Source organism: Gorilla gorilla, chromosome 13 (assembly GCF_029281585.2).
Source record: "Gorilla gorilla gorilla isolate KB3781 chromosome 13, NHGRI_mGorGor1-v2.1_pri, whole genome shotgun sequence".
NCBI classification, from domain to species: Eukaryota; Metazoa; Chordata; class Mammalia; order Primates; family Hominidae; genus Gorilla; species Gorilla gorilla.
This window is the reverse complement of record NC_073237.2, coordinates 109,862,290-109,882,369: the sequence shown is the minus strand read 5'-3', so window position 1 is coordinate 109,882,369 and position 20,080 is coordinate 109,862,290. Positions and strand designations below refer to the sequence as shown.

Below are 20,080 nucleotides of genomic sequence, written 5' to 3'. Positions count from 1 at the left end.
CTCCCTATCCGTGGTTTCTACAACCATAGAGTCCACCAACAGAGGATGGAAAATATTTGAAAAAATATTTTAGGCTGGTCACAGTGGCTCCCATCTGTAAACCAGCATTTTGGGAGGCCAAGGCAGGAGGATCATTTGCGCCCAGGAGTTCCAGACAAGCCTGGGAAACACAGTGAGACCCAGTCTCTACAAAAAGTTTAAAAAAGAAATTAATTGGGTGTGGTGGTGTGCGCTTGTAGTCCCAGCTACTTGGGAGGATAAGGTGGGAGGATTGCTGAAGCCCAGGAGCTTGAGGCTACAGTGAGCAATGATTGTGCCACTGCACTCCAGCCTGGGCGACAGGGCAGACCTTGTCTCAAAAAAAAAAAAAAAAAAAAAATTCATCTGTACTACATATGTACAGATTTCTTTTCCTGCCATTATTCCCTAAACAATACAGTTTAACAACTATTTATATAGAACTTACATTGTATTAGATATTATAAGTAATCTAAAGATGATTTAAAGTACATGGAAGGATGTGTATAGGTTATATTAAATACTACCCCATTTTGTGTCAAGGACTTGAGCATCTTTGGACTTTGGTATCTGTGGGGTCCTGGAACAAATCCCTGGTGGATACTGAGGGACAACTGTAATTGCAACTTGTGAAAATGTCACCAAGGTCATAAAGGGAGAGGTCATACTTGAGGTGATCAGAAAAGGCCTCTTAGAAAGGGCAACACACAAACTAAGGCATGAACGGTAAGAAGGGGCCAGCAAAAACAATGTTTGGGAGAAGCTGTTCCAGAAGCAGCGAAAGCAGGCCTTGAGCTGAGGTGGACTATCGCATCAGCTGATAATATCTAGGGACTTCTTCTACCCTGCATCCAACCCAACCCTCAGGAATGCCACCCTTCAGAGTGGGGGCACTTCCCATGCTGAGTGCCAGCCATTCCTCTCAGGCCCAAAAGTGCTCAGAAGTTGATCTTCCTAAGAGCATCTGGGGAAAGAGGAAAGAAAGCCCTGCCTGCTGGTTTCAGGGAACTGGGTGGTGCGCTGAGGCACTCCTGGAGCTTCTACTTAACAACAGCTTCCCTCCGCTGCCCAGAGTCCTCTAGCCCATGGCAGGGGAAGGATATGGCCAGCAAAAGACCCCAAGATTTCCCAGGGAGAAGCCGGGTGAGGCAGATGCTGACCAGAAGGCCCTCTGCTCCCTGTCTCCAGTGTTCTCATGTAAAGGTGGGGGGTGAGGCAGGAACTGTGGTCCCTTCCAGCTTGGAAAGGCCATCACTCCATGAAGCTGGCCCTGGCCCTGGCCCGAGCCTCCCAGCCCTGCTTCTACCCAGTTGGGTGGGCTTCAGCAGATTCCTTAATCTCCCTGGGCCTCCATGTCCTCTTTTCTTTCTGTTCTGAAGCAGGAATTCTGCCTTACTAATAATTCCTTTTGTATGATTATCAATTGTAAAAAGAACTTTCCAGCTGGGCACGGTGGCGCATGCCAGCAATCCCAGCACTCTGAAAGGCTGAGGCAGGCGGATCACCTGAGGTCAGAAGTTTGAGACCATCCTGGCCAATACGATGAAACCCCATCTCTACTAAAAACACAAAAATTAGCCAGGCATGGTGGTGTGCACCTGTAATCCCAGCTACTTGGGAGGCTGGGGCAGGAGAATCGCTTGAACCCAGGAGGCAGATGTTGCAGTGAGCTGAGATCGCACCACTGCACTTCAGCCTGCATAACAGAGTGAGACTCTGTCTCAAAAAAAAAAAAAAAAGAATTTTCCCACCCATGATCTCATGCTGATCTTGGCAATGCAGTGAAGAGGCAGGAAGGGCATGGATTGTTGTCCCCATTTTATGGAAGGGAATGGCCAAGGTTCAGAGCAGCTAAGGACCTCCCTGAGTCTCATCGCCAATGAGGAGCAGAGCTCCAGCTCAAAGCCTTGGAGAACCACATGCTGGGATCTCATCTCCAACACCTGGGGAGGTCTCATCACCTGGTCAGGCTGCCACACCTGTGGCTGGCAGGAATGCTCCCTCTTGCAGACTGGACCAAGAGGCGACCAGAATGCAAAGCCTCCAGGAGAACTTCTGTAGGTAGCTGGGTCTCAGAGCAGCTGCAGAGTTCGCTGGCAGCTTTTTGTATAACTGTCCACTGCTCTAAGCTCCAGGATGGTGTCCCCCTCCCTACAAAAGTATAAAAGAGCTCCCCCCATCCTGGGAGGGCCTCTCACAGTGAGAGAGCCACCTACCCTCAATACTGAGGCAGCCCCCTCAAATCCCATGCCCTGCACAGTGCTAAGCCCCTTACCAGTGATACCTCGACATTTCTTCCAACAACACTGCAAGGTAACAGCCATGATTATGCCCATTTTGCTGACACCACAAGAACCACCCTCTGCTGCCCTGCCCCATGGGAATCTCCTTTGGAAAGCCATTATTTCTTCACCTGAGATGGTGACCGTATTGCGTGTCTCAACAGCAGAGTGTAGGGCTGGGTCTCTGGCTCTCAGAGCTTGAAGCTGTAATACTAGAGGACCCAGAAGGCTTCCAAGGCAGGGGGCAGAGCTGGCTGGCTTAGATGGGCAAACATTTTCGGGAGACCTAAGCTTTGGTCTCTCTCTCTTGGCTTGGCCAAGAGAGAGAGCACTAAGCCAGCTCCCTCCAGGGAGGCTGAATTCCCATCTGCCTAAATCTGTCTAAATTGGGGACACTCATTACCTTCCTGGCTTCCCTCACAAGTAAACCATCTCTTTTAATCCAGGGTGTGATCCAACTTGTCGGTCCCAACACTGATGCCCACTGTGCCCTCAATACCAGGCTCCGGGGTCAAGGCCATAAGCCGCCCTGAAGACTTCCTCACATAACTCACTCAGACGGTGCCTCCTGACTATGGGGTGGTCAGCCAAGCACAGACCTTTCAGATGCACTGGCCCTGGCCCAGAAGCACTGGGCACAGACCTGTGCATTTAAACATGGGCATCCTGAAATCCAACCAGACATCCAGCTCCTCTTGGCCTCTTTAAAATCCCGCTCTTGCCTTACCTCCTTGCTCCTGAATTAACTGTATCTTTGTAAAAACCAAAACCTCTTCAGCCATAAATTAAGTTGGTTCATTTGCTATGATAAAAATTCTGTCATTTAATTCAGTTCTCCTAATGACCCTATGACATAGGTAGGAAGGAAAGCAGCTGCTACCATTTTTCCGATGAGAAAACTAAGGCTCAGAGAGGTTATGTCACTGGCCCCAGGAGGTCTCGGGAGAGGAGAGATTCACTGTTTGTCTTCTGCCTCCTCCAGAGTCTGTGATCTTACCATATTTGTATAACTGTATATGCACATTACAAAGAATATGAGCTATTCCTCTTAGCTTTCTTCTTAAAAGACCAATAAATCATTTGTGATTTCTCTAATGGAAAGTAAATGAATATGAAGAGCCCTTCCCCTTGTTTTGAAACTGACAATAACAATAGCTACCATTTATTGAGCGCTCACTGTGTGCCAGGCTCTGTGCTAAGTGCTTTGGATGCAAGTCTTATTGAATCTCATTTAATCATTACCACAACCCTGCAGGGTAGAACCAGCCCCATTTCAGAGATGAGTTTGTAACTGGCCCCAGATCACTCAGAAAATGGCAGAGCCAAGATTCAAATCTAGGTTTTCCTAACTCCAAGACTCTTAAATTAATGGAACCAACATCAGATTCTAGGTTAGAGAATAGTCCCCGACCAATGTGCCCATGGACCCAACTGACTTCAGAGCCTTCTGTGTTCTGAAGCCAATTGTGGGCTGCATCTGTCCAGTGTATTTGCAGGAACTGAGAAACACACCTGTCCGGGCAATAGAGACCCAGAGCCCAGGACTACTTTCGGATAACACCACCCAGGATCTTGCAGCTAGAGAACAATCAGAGCTGCCATCACCCAGGCAATTGGGCCTTTCTCAATGCAGAGTCAAAAAATTTCTCCAAATCCTGACTCTCTTTTTCTTCTCTGGATGCCACCTGCATGTCAGGCAATGAAGAGAAATCACTTGTCAGAAGTTCCAACTAAGATGTGAGTTTCAGGCTCTTGATAGGATCCAAAACCACCCATGTTAAGAGTGGTCCAGGCTACAGAGCAAGAAGGCATCTTGTCTTCCCTGAATTACAGTACTTCTTCTAAATAGCAACCCATTAAGAGAAGAGAGAGGCTTCTAGCTGCCTGTAAGCTCAATCCCACAGCCCCTGGAGATCAGATCACCTGGCACTTTACTGAAACAAAAAGCCCCAAATCAATATCCCTTCACAATCTCTGGAAGCCAGCAGGTCACAGATCCCAGGAAACTAATGGAGCAGAAGTCCTTTTCTCTGGGAAAAACTAACCCAACCTGGCAGGAAGCTCTATTGGCATTAAAGAACCTGGAGCCTCCTTTCAGGAACTGCCCCAGAGAATCAGAACCCAGTGTGGTGAGGCTGGAGGAAGAGCCTAGCCTGGTCATGGCTTCTCCTCTCTGCTTGCTTGGTTCTATGGAACTAAACACCCTCCAGCACTGAAATGATTCCACCAGCCACTTCCTGTGCTCCGGGGGAATGTGCCTGACACAAGGGAGGACATCCAATGCCCTCTTGGCCCTCAGGTCTGCATTTCAGGCAGCCCAGTTCCCCAGCTGAGCCCCAGCAATGTCCACTGCCTCTTTGGAACTCTCTGCCCTCCGCTAAAGCTAACGTCTCATCAACTGTCTTCTCCTCCAGGGGGCTGTTCAAAAACTCTCTCTAGGCCTTGCACTTCTTAGCCAGGAACTGAAAGAATGATTTTCAATCACAAACTGTGTACAATTCCTTCTCAAAGGGGTGTGTTCCTCTTGGCCAGCCAATATAGACCATGTCCCACCTCCCACAAAACAGGTTCCCTGGACTGTTGCATGAGACAAACTTAAGCGAAGGCAGAGGCAGGAATGTGTCTAATGCATCCTTGCTTGGAACAGACACCGCCCTACAGTGAATAGAAAATTCACCGAAAATTGAAAAGTATTTGTATAGCTCAGTGGCTCTCAACTTTTTCATCTTCAAGGATCTCTTGGGTTAAACCCCAGCCTTAATGATATTTTATCTACCAAACCAAATCAAGTAATAAGTTACTTGCCAGATGTTGCTCAGCAAAGGCACAGCACTGCCTATCTAAGCTTCTGATCAGACTGAGATAACCAGGAATCTCAACCACACTGAGTGGGTATCATTCCAGCCTGAAACCCAGACACTGGATGTTTGTTTTAGCCTGTATTATCTGGCCCAGGTAAAGGTACAAATACCTTCAGGCCTTTTGAAACACTGACAAGAGCCTGTACAAGGGGTCGTTGGTGGTACTTCCTGGAAAACGTGGAAGCAAGAGGCAGGTACAGGAATCAGGGCGATCTCTAGAGGAAGGGCTATTAACCAGTAAACAGGATGATGCACAGTTGCCCGGCCACACCCCCACTGAGATTCCTGCAGTTCAGGAGGTCCTGCACAGAAAATCTCAAGGGTCTGTTCTAAGCACTTTCCTGTCCACTGCTCTTTAACACAGAGGTGAGAGAGGAAGGGGCAGGAATGGCTAGTCCCATTCTACCTAGCAAAAAACCGCTACTCTGGCCTTGCCCAGGACTTCGGCATGAGTGGGTATGGAGGCTGGCATCAGAACACTGGTCTGGATCCCAGCCCAGTGTCTCCCCTCAAGCACCAGGTCGAAGATCTCTCTCCTCAAATCCAGAGGAAAGGACTCACCTCTGCTAGATAGAGCACGCAGAATTTCAGGTCTTCTGAAGAACCTTTGAGGGAACAAAAAGTAAGATTTGCATTAGAACTGGATAAAGAGCCTCAGCAGTTTGCTCCAGCACAGTCAGCTGTCTTGCCCAGAAGGCTGTGTGTGGCACCTCCTGGGAAAAGAGAGAGGCAGGCATGGGAGGCAGGGAAGTCTCTGGAGGAAAATTGGCTACGTAACTAACCAGGGTAATGTACAGCTCTAAGGCATTTGCCTGCGGGTCAGCCTGGCCCAAGGAATGCTGAAACCTCATCCCCAGGAGAGGTAGCCAGCAGCACCCTCTGGGCATCAGGTACTGGGGGGAGCCCTCATCCATCCCAGGAGGCCTCCTCCCTTCCATGATTTCTGCAGTGAGAGACCTGGAGGCAGCACACATCTGGATTTTCCTTTAAATGCTCCAACTGCCTTTGCCATTTTGAAATTCAATAGGGAGCCTTGTTTTCCGCCAAGGAATGGTGGGCTGTGCAGGTGGATACCCTGTCATAGACTGGGTGGAACCCAGAGACAGCTTCCAGGCCCAGGCTTCACCTCTCTGTATGTTTTCCTAGAGCCTCCTAACCCCTAGTCCAGGATCCCAGTTGCAACCATTCACTAACTCCCCTCCACCTGGGAGGCATCTGGGAGGGCTGTCAGCAACTGCCTCCTCCAGCAGAGGAGCTAAGGTCCAATGTCAACGCCGAGGGAAGGTGATTGCTCAGAGCGCTTCAGAAGCAGGAGGACCAGGAGATGACACCCAGCTTCTGGGAAAAGCTTCCTGAAGGAGGGCCCTGTTGCGTTTGGACTCAAGGTGGGAAGAAAGGACATTCCAAGAGAAGCACAAATTGTGTTCAAGGAAGAGCAAGTGCAGAGAAGCAGCCTGGTCCCTCCCTCCAGGACACCTGCCCTGCCCACTGCAGCCACTCCTCAGGGCCTGGCAGCACTCCCGCTTAGGGCACTTGTCTGGGCATGGGCCCGGGATGTTTACTCCCTGTGACCATGCAATGGGTCTCGCTAGGCAAACTGTCATTGTTGAGGGAAGCAACCACGCAGCACGTAAAACAGTAAATGCTTAAAGGGCCACAGGACCTTAGCGCACCACAGTGCTCCATGCCAACCACTGTTCCCTATGCTTCCCATGGATATGCTTGACCCTCACAACAACCCCTGGAAGACAGGGCTCTTTTCACCCAAGACTCTTGAGAAAACTGAGGCACAGATGAATTGAGTAACTTGCCCAGGAGTAAGGAAGAGAATCAAGATTTAGACCCAGGTAGCCTGGATCCAGAGCCCACACTCCTACCACTACACACCCCACCACTCAAATGCCCACCACATATGCCCTATCCAGCTCCTCTGTCCTGTCCTCTCAAAGCACCAGGCCAGTGCTGGGCTCAAGGTAGAACCCTTAACACATATTTGAAGTAAAGAAATTGTCAAAGACAGCAAAATTAGTTGCAAAGAGAAGACAGCAAGATAAAAATAGAGACTGTGGGTCAAGTCAATTCCTAAGAAAAGCAGTGAATGAGGGCCCTGGTGTGGGTGAAGGCCAGGCCCCCTCGAAGCAAGGTATATGGGCAGTTCTGAGACAAAGCTATCCCTAGGGCCAAGGGCTGCCAGCCATAGCCAGATTAAAAAATCTCCCATATGTAAATGAGGGTTCACTTCGGACTTAGGGAGAATAAATCTTTCTACTTCTTCCCACCTAGTGATGGACTGGGGAGGGAGGGAGTCCTGCCTAAGAAGTCCATCATGTTTAAGAAAACTGTAATTTCAAAGCTTCTGCTGGTTCCTTGTGTTGCTGAGGGTGGAGACAAGAGGAGGTGGTTTCTTTTGTTTAAGAGAACACACTGGGACATTTCTTTGGCCTTCCAGAAGCAGATCCTAGTGCCAAGTAAGAGTCAAAAGGATCTGTGTAAGAAAATAACAGAAACTTGGGGGTTAGAAACTGGCAGAGAGAAAAGAGAAGGTTCTAGAAGGGAGAGGAAAGTCCAGGAGATGAGAGCTGCAGGGAAACAGGAGGCTGAGGTTGGGGGAACACTCCCTGAGACATATTTCCTATGGCAGGGAATGGTGGATGGATTGCCTTGACAACTTTTCTGTGCTGTGACACCCTTGCCTCCTTCCCCAACCTCCCTGCATTACTGCAAACTTTCTCTGAAATCTGTTCCACGTCACAGCCTAGTGCTGGCAGTACTTTGAGAGGAGGACGGAATGGGGGCAGCACTCAGCATGGTTCAGAGCCTCATAAAAGAACAACAAACTGAGGAAGCCAAGGGTGCCGGAGAGGAGCTGCCGCTGTAGAAAACAGGCTGCAAGGGGCTGACCCAGGAGAGAAATTCTGCCCCTTCTAGAACATTAGAACTGGGGGCTAGGAGGGAGGAGAAGGGCAGCACACACCTGGGTTTTCCTTTAGACATTACAACTGCCTTGGCCATTTTGAAATGCAACAAGGAGCCATTGGGTTCCAGAGTGGACCTCGCTTCTCGCAAGGAATATATGGACCATGCAGGAGGGATCCCCAATCACGGGCTGGGTGGGCCCCAGAGATAGCTTCCTGGCCCAGGTCTGACCCCTCCGTCACTTTCCCAGAGCCCTCTCTCACCTGATCTGAGATCCAAAACTCAACCATTAAGCAAACCCCCTTCGCTGTCTGAGGCAAGCAGAAGGGGTATTGTCCCCATTCTCCAGATATAGAGACTGAGGCCCAGGGAGGGAGAACAACATGAATAGGGCATACATTGAGTAAGTGGCAAAGCCGAGCTTTGAAGTGAGGACTGCCTGCCTCCAGAGCCTACGTCCTGACCACCATGTCACACTTCTACCCCTCCACGGTTACTCGTCTGCATTCCACCAGGCTATGAGCCCCAAAGGTGGCAACGTGTCCCTTCCACTGCTACCACCCCAGCACTGCTATCACTGATGTGGGTTCTGAGGACGTGCTCAGAAAATGAGGACTAACCAAGAGTTAACTCCAAACATTCCAGCAGCTGACACCAAGGCAACTGACTTTCTGCAACTGCCTACCTGGCTCCAAGGTGACTGGAGAGCCTAATAATCAGCAGAACATTTCCAGGCCACTTCTGAGACACCAGAGCAGGCCAGAAAGACACACTATGGGCATGACGCTGGCCGCCTGGGAGGCAGCAACACAAAGAGTAGCAAAGCTAGCAGGCAGCAGAGGCAGGAAGAGACCACAATGGGCCCCGGCTGACCGGAGATGTCCCAATTGTTAGCGCCAGCTCTCCGCCTGTTCCCATTACACTGCCATTCGGCCCTTCTGAAGCCTAGGGGAGGCTGGGCAGGACGGGGCCAGACAAGATTTAAGTGACTACCACCCAGGAGCCCTGGGGGAGAGGTGCATCCCCAGCTCCCGAACTGAGGCAACACTTCTGCTCTCCTTTTAGTCATTCATTCACACAACAAACATTGATTAGGCACCCACAGTGTTCCATGCCCCAGGCTACGCCAATGCTTGGCCAATGGAGCTAAGGACTCTTCAGACAAGTTACACAGGGATACCTTGGTCCCTAGCATGGGGCTGATTCTCCCCTGCCAGGGAGCAGCCCCTGCCAGCCCCAACCAGCCAGAAAGGTTGGGTGCATTCCTTGTTTGCCATCTTCTTTGCCCCAAATTGAATTCTGCATACATGGTGGTTTGAAAGAGACAAATAAGAAACCTAGGAGTCATGAGCAATATTAATCAGAGACCATTCTGCCAACAGAGGCTCCAGCTGAGGTCCCAAATGCATCCCTTAAAAGCCTCAGGCCCTTGCTGCTGCAGCAGGTCTCTTGGGGCACAGGGGAAGCAGGCAGGAAATTGGACGCCAGGACTCAGAACACTGGGTCCTGCGGCTCCAATTTAGACTGCAGGAGAAGGGGTCACTAAACTTCCATGAGCCTCTGGGCCCACAAGCCTGTCTCAGGAGAGTGGGGGCAGCTGGGGGAAGGCAAGGGCTCTATCAGTGCCTGGAAAGAAATCTAAGCATTGGATTGTGCACCTAGAAATGGAGCCATTTCCATCCCTCTCAGCAGCTCTCAGGCTCCCTGGAGTTTGGCCCCAAACCATCTATCCAAAAAAATCCAGGGCAGGCAGACACATGCACACACACACACACACAGGCCCCTCTCCCACACCAACCCAAGGGGCTCTTCCGTCCATGGTGGTCTCTCCTGAGAAGTGCTGCCTTGGCCATCCTCAGCCCTTGTGCAGCTCACCCTCCATCTGCAGGGAGAGGAAGCCACAGTGCCAAGCTTACACAAGGCTGCAGCTCAAAAGCAACTCAGCACCTGGAGAGTCTCTGTGACACCCCAAGGCCCCACACCACCCACCTTGACCATCAAAAACCAGTGGAGGATGGAGCACACCCCACCCCTAGCTTCAAGTCTGGGGCCTGGGGCCTCCAGAAGGGGAGATCCCAACCAATTCCCCATCCAGGCCCCCAGAGGGGTAGAGGCAGGATAATATAGGCATGGTCCAGCAGCTGCTCACAGCAAGCTCTGGGGTTCTGTGTGGGGGCATCAGAGCTGGGAGGGACACAAAGCGCTGGCCCCACCCTTAGTTCCCAGTCAGAGAAACTGAAGCCTGGCAAAGGGAAAGGGCCAGCTGAAGCCACACAGCACAACACAGCACAGCAGTACCACGCCCAGATCCCAGACTCCCAGCCACTGCCCTCAGCTCCTCTACTACCTTCTCCCCCCAACCTCCACCTCCACCCAAATTGTAGCCAGTGTGAGCCTTGCTTCTCTTCCCTCCCTCCTTCTCGCAGGAAGCTGAGCAAACCAGGGTCCTGGGTTATAGCCTCAGCCTTGTAATGTGCACAACAGAGCGAGGGTTCCATTCGTGTACCAACCAGGGCATATTACTGAGCCCTGGCCCATCCAGTGCTCCTCCCTCAAATGTGACGGGGTCCTAGACTGTCTGGGCTGGGGGCAGGGAGGGGGAAGCAGAGAAGAAGGGACTCGGTGTGAGTGCATGTGTGAATATGCACACTGCAGGCTGGAGAATGGGCATATGGGAAGCTGGACGTGAGGGAGCTAGGGAGGGGCTGGGGGTATGGAGAGGACGGCAGGGAAGCCCAGGAACAGAGGCCACTGGAGCTCCAACCTAATGCCCTCCAGCAGGCATGGGGAACTCTGGGAATGCCAGTGCCGGAACTGGAGTTGCTCAGGCGGCTTCTTCCCACCGCCCTGTGGTCAGGCTGAGCCCGCCTGGAGGGAGGAGCTGACCCAGTGAGGTGACTTGCTTTTCCCTTCCATGGACAGGGGAAAGGCCAGAGCCCGGAGATGGAGAAGTTGTCAGTGGCTTCCTGTGGGGAAGTGAGAGTGGCGGTTCTCATACTGAATGGGTTTCCGAGGAGGAGGAACACTCAGGCACTGAGCAGGCAGGACAGTTTGCAAACAGCCAGGAAGCTTTCCCGGAGCAAACCCCGCCAAAACAGAATTCTTTCACTGGGTAATATTTTCCTCTCTGCCCCTGTCACCCATCCTCAAACGGGTCTGTTGTTTTCATGATCTGGGAGAGGAAACCGAGCCCCTCTCAGCAGAGACCTCAGGCGCCAAACCAAACCACTGACAGATACTCCCAGCTGGCTTCCCCTCCCACGAGTGGAGGGCATGGTGGAAAGTTTGGGTTAGAAATTCCCTCCACGCTCCCACATGTGCCTGAGCCCCAGCAGCTTGGGCTCCGCAGGGCCATGCAGCTGAGTAGAGCCGAGTTGCGGTCTCTGTCCACAGATCTGTGGGGTGAGTGGGTGGCAACAAGTATTTATTGGGCACCTGTTATGGGCCAGGCACTTTGCATTTACGACCTAGTTTAATCTTCACAGCAACCTTCTCAGTTACTATTTTTATCCCTATTTACACGGGAGGAAACAGTCTCAGAGAGGCTGAGTACAGTGCCCACAGTCATCCCAGTATGGAGGGACAGGGCCAAGATTTGAACACAGGTCTGTCTGAATCCAAAGCTCTTCCTACCCGACTCCATAGCCTCTCTGGAAAGTCTCTAGAATAGAAACTTCCCTGAAAACCTCAGGTATATCAGAAGGCTTACCAGCCTAGAAAGAATGCCAGTGTCTGAGACCTACTAGCCCATGGACAGAGCCCAGCAGCACACATTCCAGTGCCCTACGGATGACTGGCAGCCAGATCCCAGAGGGCTGCCCAGAGCAGCGGGACTGGGGCAAGTTGAGAGGGGCTCTGGGCACCTACGGCATCTGCTTACCTTCCTGCAGCTTCACACTCTGGAGGTAGAGGGGGTTCCTCAGGACGTCGCAGCGGCCAGGCTCGTCCTCCTTGGTGAAGAGCAGCAGGTCCGAATAGGCAAACAGTGTCACCTGGGTTGACAGAGAGCAAACAGAACTGGCTACTTTGCTGTCCTCTGGAGGCTGAGAGCCACAACCTCCCCGAGAAGGTGGGGAGCCACAGCCTCCCCAGATAACGCATCCTCATCATCTCACACAGAACCAGGAGCAGTGCTCAGTACAGCCTCAGCCAAGGGCAGTCCTGACCTGCAGTCAAGATGGCCCCATCACCCTCCAGCTTCCTATACTTCCACTCCTCAAAGTAGGAAAAAAGCAAACAGAAGGGGAAAAGTGGCCCTCACCCTCCATGGCAGCTGGTCTCTGCAAGCCTCTCCACAGCCTGATCCCCCAAGCCTACATCTCTGACCAAATGCTCCTGGAGCCTCCAGCCCAGCACCTGGGGCTTGGAGCAACCCTTAAGCTGTAAGATTTTCCATATTTGCTTTTATTCTGCTCTAGGTGTCTAGCTGAAAGAGCACTGGACTTGAAAGTCAGAAGTCAGGAGGCTCCTATCCCAGCTCTGCCACCAACTAGCCACAAAAAAATTGGCTTAAACCCCTTAACCCCTTCAGTTTTCTCAACAGCCCAAACAGGGAGAAGAGTCCCTGCCTGGCATTCTTACAGGCTCCTTCCACAAGCTTTTTGCAGACTGAGTAAAGCGCCACACAATGTGAGCTAATATTATCAAATTCCTTGTGGATAAGTTTAATTGCATTAATGAGAAATCAGTTTAAGAAACAGCCAGTTACTCACACTCTAGTACAGACATGGACATCACTTTTATCTCTTTTATGCATTAGCTGCTCCAAAAATAAAGGCAGAGGCTATTCTTAGACATTATAGGTAAACCAACAGGCACGCTCAGCATATTTTTATGCTAAGAAAATCCACTTGATCCTTTAATGCCACTAAAGATTACACTGTTCTTTGTTTTGCAAATCCTGCAGTGGCCTTTAGTCAAAAGCAATAAAATCCAATTTTAGATTCTCCAAAGAAAACAAAGTGTTATTAAGTATGTGAACTTCCCTTTGAGATATCAAACACCTGACACCTTGTCTCTTCTGAAGAAGAACCAGCCAGAAGGGCTTGGCATGCACTGAAGGGTACCGTGAGTGTGTGTTGGACTGTTGGTGACATTTAAAAAGCCAACAGGTTGACATTCAGCTATCAACCTGTTAAAGATGACCCCACAGCCCCACTTCTGAGACTCTATCCTACAGAAATACTTACAAGGAGGTATAAATATGAACATATGAGGATGTTCTCAGCAGCATTTTTGTAATTTAAGAAAATAACAAACATTCATCAAGAGAAGATGAATAAAATGAATTGTGCTAACTTCATATGGCAGAATTTTATGCAACTATTAAAAAATAAAGTAGAGCTATGTGGGCAGAAATAGAAATCTGTCTATCATAAATCAAAATAGTACAACGTGCAAAAATACCTAGCATAGAATCCAATTTTGTAAAACAAAACGACACATTTCTCTATAGTTATACATTTTTAAAATAGTTAAGATGCCACACTCCTCACTCCAGGGAGTGGGATTTTAATTGATACATTTTGATTTAATGTGTATTATATTTGCAATCACTGTTACTTTTGTAATTTAAAAATATAGAATATATATCAAAATACGGCTTGGCTTCTTGAGTGCAGCACAAATACAGAGGCTTGAGGAAATCTGGGCTGCAGAGACAACAGGGAGATGTCCTTGAAGGAGCTCTCAGGGGCTTTGGTTTCTCCAATGGGGCCCAAACATGAGGACTCCAGAACCCTGGGCTATAAGGCATCTTGGTAGTGACCCTAACCCTTCCCACCACAGCCCTGTCTCAGTGCAGCCCAAGAGAAGTCTTCATGTGTTGAACGCTTACTTTCTGCTCAGTGGATCCTCACTTGTAAATAACACCACTGCCCTCATTTACAGACGAGGACCCTAGAGCTCAGAGAGGTTAAGTGACCTGTCCATGGCCACACAGCCAGGGACCATTACCCAGGTATAGCTGACCTAAAGCTCTCACTATACAGAGAGGTAGCAATGTGCTTACAGCTGTGCAGTTCCTGAATGTGAAAGAATCCAGAGACCAAAGAGGAGGAGCAAATGAGGCAAAAATAATAATTAATAATAATAATGATAATAATAATGTTAAGAGAAGAGGTGAAGAAAATGACTCAGGAGCTCAGAAGGAGTCAAGGAATTGGTTGTCTGAGAAGACTTCAAAGTCCGAGCAATGGAAAGAAGGCTCTAAACTAGCCAGAAACACAAAGCAAACCCTCAGGGTCCCACAAAACGTGTCCCTGACTCAAGGGAAATCTGGTAGTCACCTCCAGACCCAGAGGGAGGCTGGCAGGGGAAACGCTGGAGCCGACATTCTGTCAGGAGCCTAGAAAGTTTAAAAAAAAAAAAAAAAAAAAACCAGCCCAGGCCCAGAGAGGGGTGGAAGTAGGGCAAGTAGGAGGAGCCACCAGCAACTGGGGAAGAACCATGAGCAAGGTGAGAAAAGGCCCAGGCCACCACTCTGGCTCAGATTCCCAGGGCTGAGAATATGGTCTAGACAGGAAGTGATTAAGGCATAAATGAAAAATTTCCCAAAGGTCGGGTCAGGGAAAGGCCAGAGCTGGCACACAGCTGGAGGCAGAGCAGAGGGGCAAGCGTGCCGGGGAGGGCATGTGGACTCCCCCATCTCACGAGCACCAGCAGGGGCCACGGCAGCCCGTGGGAGAGTGATGCCCATCTCCATGGCCCAATCACCTGTCGCCTTCCACAGCAGGCCACGGGGGTCACCCAGTGTCTTCCCCACACTTGCTCCAAGGACACATCTGATTTTCCAAAGGGTCAGAGTTGAGGGATCACTTGGTAAGGGGGTCCTTACCACTTGGAGGGTGGCTTCTCCCAAGTGGCCCTAACTAAGCTTCTTCTTGGGAATCTGACCTAAGAGCAGAGTTTACCAAAAAGACTTTGGTGCCTTAGTTAATGGTAAACTCCATGAGTCAGTGTGTAAAGGGAGGGTGTGTCTGTCTTGTGCTTCATGGTATTCCCAGAACCTCGCACAGGGCCATAGACCTCAGGGCACATTAATCAAGTCTATTACTTCTGGAAGGGGCTGTGATGAGGGTAGTTCATGGTGTGGGACTGGATCAGCTCACAGATGTTAGCAAACTTGAGCATGCCCAGAGAAGTGATGGGACAAAGAACCAAGGAGGAACATTCCACAAATAAAGATTTCTGTTGAGTGTAAGGGAGAACACTCTACAATTTAGCCCTCCCCAGTAAAAAACACCCACTGCTCTAATGGGCTGCCCTAGAAGATTCAAGCACCAATCAGAAAACCATTTAACTGGAAAGTTACAAGGAAGCAATTAGCATGGATGACTCCTGAAAGCCTAACCAATGCTGAGATTTCATGAATTTATCCAAATCCCTTTGAATTTTTTTTTTTTTTTTTTTTTTTTTGGTGTGAGTAACATGACAGGATGCCCAGATCTACATGTTTGGTTGCCATCATACTTCAACAAAAAGGAATACATTAATATTTATTTTACTTGTCTTCAAATTGTTTCCTTCAATCTTCAAGGCTAAGGGAGAGGGGTCTCTTGGTTCTAAGGCTCCAGAGATCTATAAGGCAGGGTTTTTTGGATGAATTGCAACTGTCACAAGGCTCTGGCTTCAGCTTGTGTTCCTTAGTTTGTCTTTATGCAGACATGCCAGAAGCAGTGTGGGGTCATGGAAAGCATCACTGAGCCAGAAATGACCCGGCTCCATTCCTTACCAGCCTGGAGACTCTTGGGTCCCAGTGAATCTCACTGGAGTCTCAGTTGCCTTAACTACAGAGTGGGGACAATCGTGCCTTTCATGGGGGTGCTGCAAGAGCTAATTGGGGTCAAGTATATAAAATGCATACACAATGAGGATACACAATAAGTGCTCAATGTTTGCAGATTCAAGGGTAAGTGGACAAACAGAAGAGTGAATTTAGACTTATGTATACGTTTCAGGGTGGCTGCCATCTCTAACTGGCTTCTTATGAGTCTGTGAATTTATGGCCACACCTCAATTTCTGACCCTTGGATGCCAGACTTAGGTCCACCACACTCTCATTCACCAAACATAGCTCTAAGTGACTTCTCATCCCTAAAACTTAAATCCCTCCCAACAGATGAAGTTTTACTCCCACTGAGACAATTCAGAAGATATGCAAAGATTGTTAAGTTCCCAAAGTTTGCAAAGTTCCCAAGAGGAGGTTCGGAAAAGAGGAGGTCCAGAAATACAGTAGGCAACAGCAAGCGGTGGAAGGGAGCATGCAGTCCCCCAGGGCACTCCCTTGAAAAAGATAACGTACATTTGGAATAGATGAGTTCCAGTCCAGTCTGCTTACTTAAAAAACAAACCAACCTCCTGCTTCAGCCACAGTCACACATAGTGTCCCAGAAGGCTGAGGTTTAAAGCGTCCTTACAGACCAACCTCTGACCCTGCCCTTACTGCCTCAAATACACACATACCTACTGCTCAGATGGAAAGACTGAGGAAGAAGGAAGAAATCACACGTGAGCCAGCAGCAGAGCTGGGTCTCGATACAGACTTCCTGTCTCCAAGTTTCCTGATCTTTCCACTACCCCAAGCTGCCACTCGACTCAGCCAAGGCAGCTCTACATTGGGGCCTGATCTGCAAAGAGCCTGCTACCCTCACCCCATGGCCCCAGGTAGCCAGGGCAGAGCCCAGGGCTCCAACTTCTGTACCCAAGTAGTTTTAAGCTCAGAGACTGAACTGACCAGCTCTGGGGTTGTGTAGATGAATGAAGTTCTCCCAATTAGAGAAAACCATCCCAGGCCAGCTCCCAGGAAGGGTGACACAGGTCCCATGTCAGCACCCCACAGGCAGAGCTACAACCCAGGCGAAATCATAGACTCGTCTCTCAGAAGAGGACATGGGATTTGGGTTAAAACAGGCCCAGAAAACTCAGGTAAACTGATGCTGGTCTAAAAATTCCCTTTGGCTAATAGCTTTACTCTTCCTGCCACCAAAGTCACTCCCCACAGCCGGGGTAAATTGCCATCTCTTCTGCTCCTGAAAGGAAGGTGGGATAAACAATGGGGTGTCTTTAGGGGCTGGGGAAACTTTCTAACCATCAAAGAAGGATTCAACAGCTTTTGAAAGGAGATGTACAAGAAAAAGCTGGGTAGCCTTTGCTAGGGAGAGTGGAGGGGTCCTTCTCAGGTCTCGCCTACCCTGAGAGTGTACAATTCTAAGATACTCAGGAAGAGACCAAAGTGAGGGGCCTGGAGAATGCCAATGAAGCCCACCCAGAAAGCCCCCTAAAAAATGCAGGTGAAAGTCTTACCTCGGCAGCCTTGTTCCTCCCTTCATACAGCAGCAGCTCCTCTGACAGCAGGAGGGTCCGGGCAGGGTTACAGAGATCTAGAGGCTGGAAATAAAGCAGGCTGAGTGGGCAGTTCAAAAAGAGGCTGGGTGAGGACCCGGGGGGAGGAAGCAGCAGCTTGTCAAAGCCAGCCACAGAGAACCCTCTGACCCAGAGAAGACTGTCAGCCCGCCACCGACCCGAGAACCCACACACCCCCTCATACATAAGATGGAAACAGAAAGAGAGACGCTGCTGTCCTGTGGAACTGTTGCTGCCACCTTCCCCATCAACCCTCACCGTGAGAGCTACACTCACTGACAGGAAGTCTAACCACAGGCTTAGGCCCTCTGCAGTCCTCAGTCCCAGCTCTCACCCCCCACTGCACTGGGCTCCTGGGCCCTCCCAGCCCCCGCCATCCCCCATCTATCCTGTTCATGCCTCACAGGACCAAGAGGCATCCTGAGAGCCACATGCCAAGAGATTTGGTCACTTGAGTCCCTTCAAAGCCAGGCCAGTCCCTGCTCTGCACTCATAGCACACTTGAACTGTCTCCTTCTCAGGCAATCCCCCAAGGGTCAATTCTCACCCAAACCTCTCACCCTACTCCCTCACCTTGCCCAGCCCAGCCCAGAGGAAGCTCCCTAAGCTCTGGATTACCCAGCAGGACTTGTCCTTATGACTGTATATTTCTAATATGGCTTCTAAGTACATGACATCAAGCAAGGTGCTTAAAGAAAGATCATGAAACAAATAGCAAGCTGGACCTGAAATCCCAGCTACTTGGGAGGCTGAGGTGGAAGGATCATTTGAGGCCAGGAGCTTGAGGTTACAGTGAGCTGTGATCATACCACTGCACTCCAGCCTGGGGGACACAGCGAGAGACTGTCTCTTAAATAAAAGTAGTTTCTTATACAAATATTAAAATGAACATGAAAATTAGACACAGGCTGCGTGTGGTGGCTCATGCCTGTAATCCCTGCACTTTGGAAGGCCGAGGCAGGTGGATCACCTGAGGTCAGGAGTTCGAGACCAGCCTGGCCAACATGGTAAAACCCTGTCTCTACTAAAAATACAAAAAACTAGCCAGGCATGGTGGTGGGCACCTGTAATCCCAGCTACTTGGGAGGCTAAGGCAGGAGAATTGCTTGAACCTGGGAGGTGGAGGTTGCAGTGAGCCGAGATCGCGCCCTTGCACTCCGGCCTGGGCAACAAGAGTGAAACTCCATCTCAAAAAAAAAAAAAAAAAGAAAGAAAATTAGACATTGTAGATGCCAAGAACTTTGTGTCACATGCTAAGAAAGAGAAGAGACCCACAGAAAGGCTAAGGCCAGGCCCTGCTAACAGAGCTGTCTAAGGAGAGGCGTGTGAGCTCCCAGAGATGTGTTGCATCCTAACAAAGTGTGCCTACTGGACAGTGACAGGCTCAGACTGGGATGCCAGGGAGACCAGAGAGGCATAGGCAGAAATGAAGCCCGTGGGGCCAAGTCACGTCTATGCTGCTGCTAAGATGATAAACCATTAGAATCTTCCTGCAAAGCAATTTGTCAATATGTGTAAAGAGCCTTTAAAATGTTTATGACCCATGACCCAGTCATTTCCCTTTCAGCAATCTCTCCCAAGGAAAATAATCAGAGAGGCAATCCATGCGCAAGGATTTTCATCACAGGGTTATTTACAATAGCAAAACAGTAGACAGAAGTATCTGAATACAGAACTGGTTAAATAAATACAGTATACCCATATAAAAGAAGAGTGGGCAACCACCGTAAAACACAGAACATTTAGTGGTGTGGGAAATGTTCATGCTACAATTTTCCTTTTAAAAAGGCAACATGATATAAAATATAGAATAAGATCTGTTTTCTAATGTGCATATGCACACAGAAAAGATGCTGAAATGTTCACACTATCATATCTGGGTGATGGAATAAATAAAGATTTTTAGGTTTTTGTTTTGTTTCTTTTTTTTTGAGACAGAGTCTCACTCTGTCTCCCAGGCTGGAGTGCAGTGGTGTGATCTCGGCTCACTGCAACCTCCACCCCTCAGGTTCAAGCGATTCTCCTGCCTCAGCCTCCCGAATAGCTGGGATTACAGGCGCCTGCCACCGCGCCCAGCTAATTTTTTTGTATTTTTAGTAGAGACGGGGTTTTTATCTTGACCAGGCTGGTCTTGAACTCCTGACCTCAAGTGATCCACCACCTAGGCCTCCCAAAGTGCTGGGATTACAGGCGTGAGCCACCACACCTGGCCCAATAAAGGTTATTTTTAAAGAGAAGGAGAGATAAATGGGGAGGAAAAGGGGGAAGAAGAAGAGGCTGGAGTGCAGGGTTATGATCATAGCTCATTGTAACCTTGAACTCCTGGCCTCAAACGATCCTTCCATCTCAGCCTCCCAAGTAGCTGGGATTTCAGGCCCAGCTTGCTGTTTGTTTCATTATCTTTCTTCAAGCACTTTGTTTGACGTTGGAGAATAAGAGCGATCTAGTGAATCGCAGGCCACCAGTGAATACGGGCCAAACATGTTTGCAGAGACCAGGGAGACCAGATAAGGCACAGACCCCAAGGGTCTCCCTCAGTTATTTTCAAATAAAAAACCACTGGGTGAGCCAGGGAGCAGGAGCGTTGGCAAACAGTCCCTGTGACATGGCAACAAGCAGCTGGGGTGCACCTGCCCTTTC

At 49.6% G+C, this 20,080-nt stretch overlaps 1 protein-coding gene across 9 annotated transcripts in view; it reads right to left on the bottom strand.

The window, feature by feature from the left end:
* The window catches only part of RGS3 (regulator of G protein signaling 3), a 152,929-nt gene that overhangs the window by 62,874 nt on the left and 69,975 nt on the right, over positions 1-20,080 (bottom strand). For all 9 annotated transcript variants that reach the window (XM_063696667.1, XM_031014559.3, XM_004048491.4 and 6 more), the window contains 3 exons: positions 17,381-17,464; positions 11,958-12,069; positions 5,723-5,766 (listed from right to left, as the gene is read on the bottom strand). In XM_063696667.1, the coding sequence (XP_063552737.1) occupies positions 5,723-5,766; positions 11,958-12,069; positions 17,381-17,464 (240 nt within the window). The remainder of the gene's footprint in view (positions 1-5,722; positions 5,767-11,957; positions 12,070-17,380; positions 17,465-20,080) is intronic.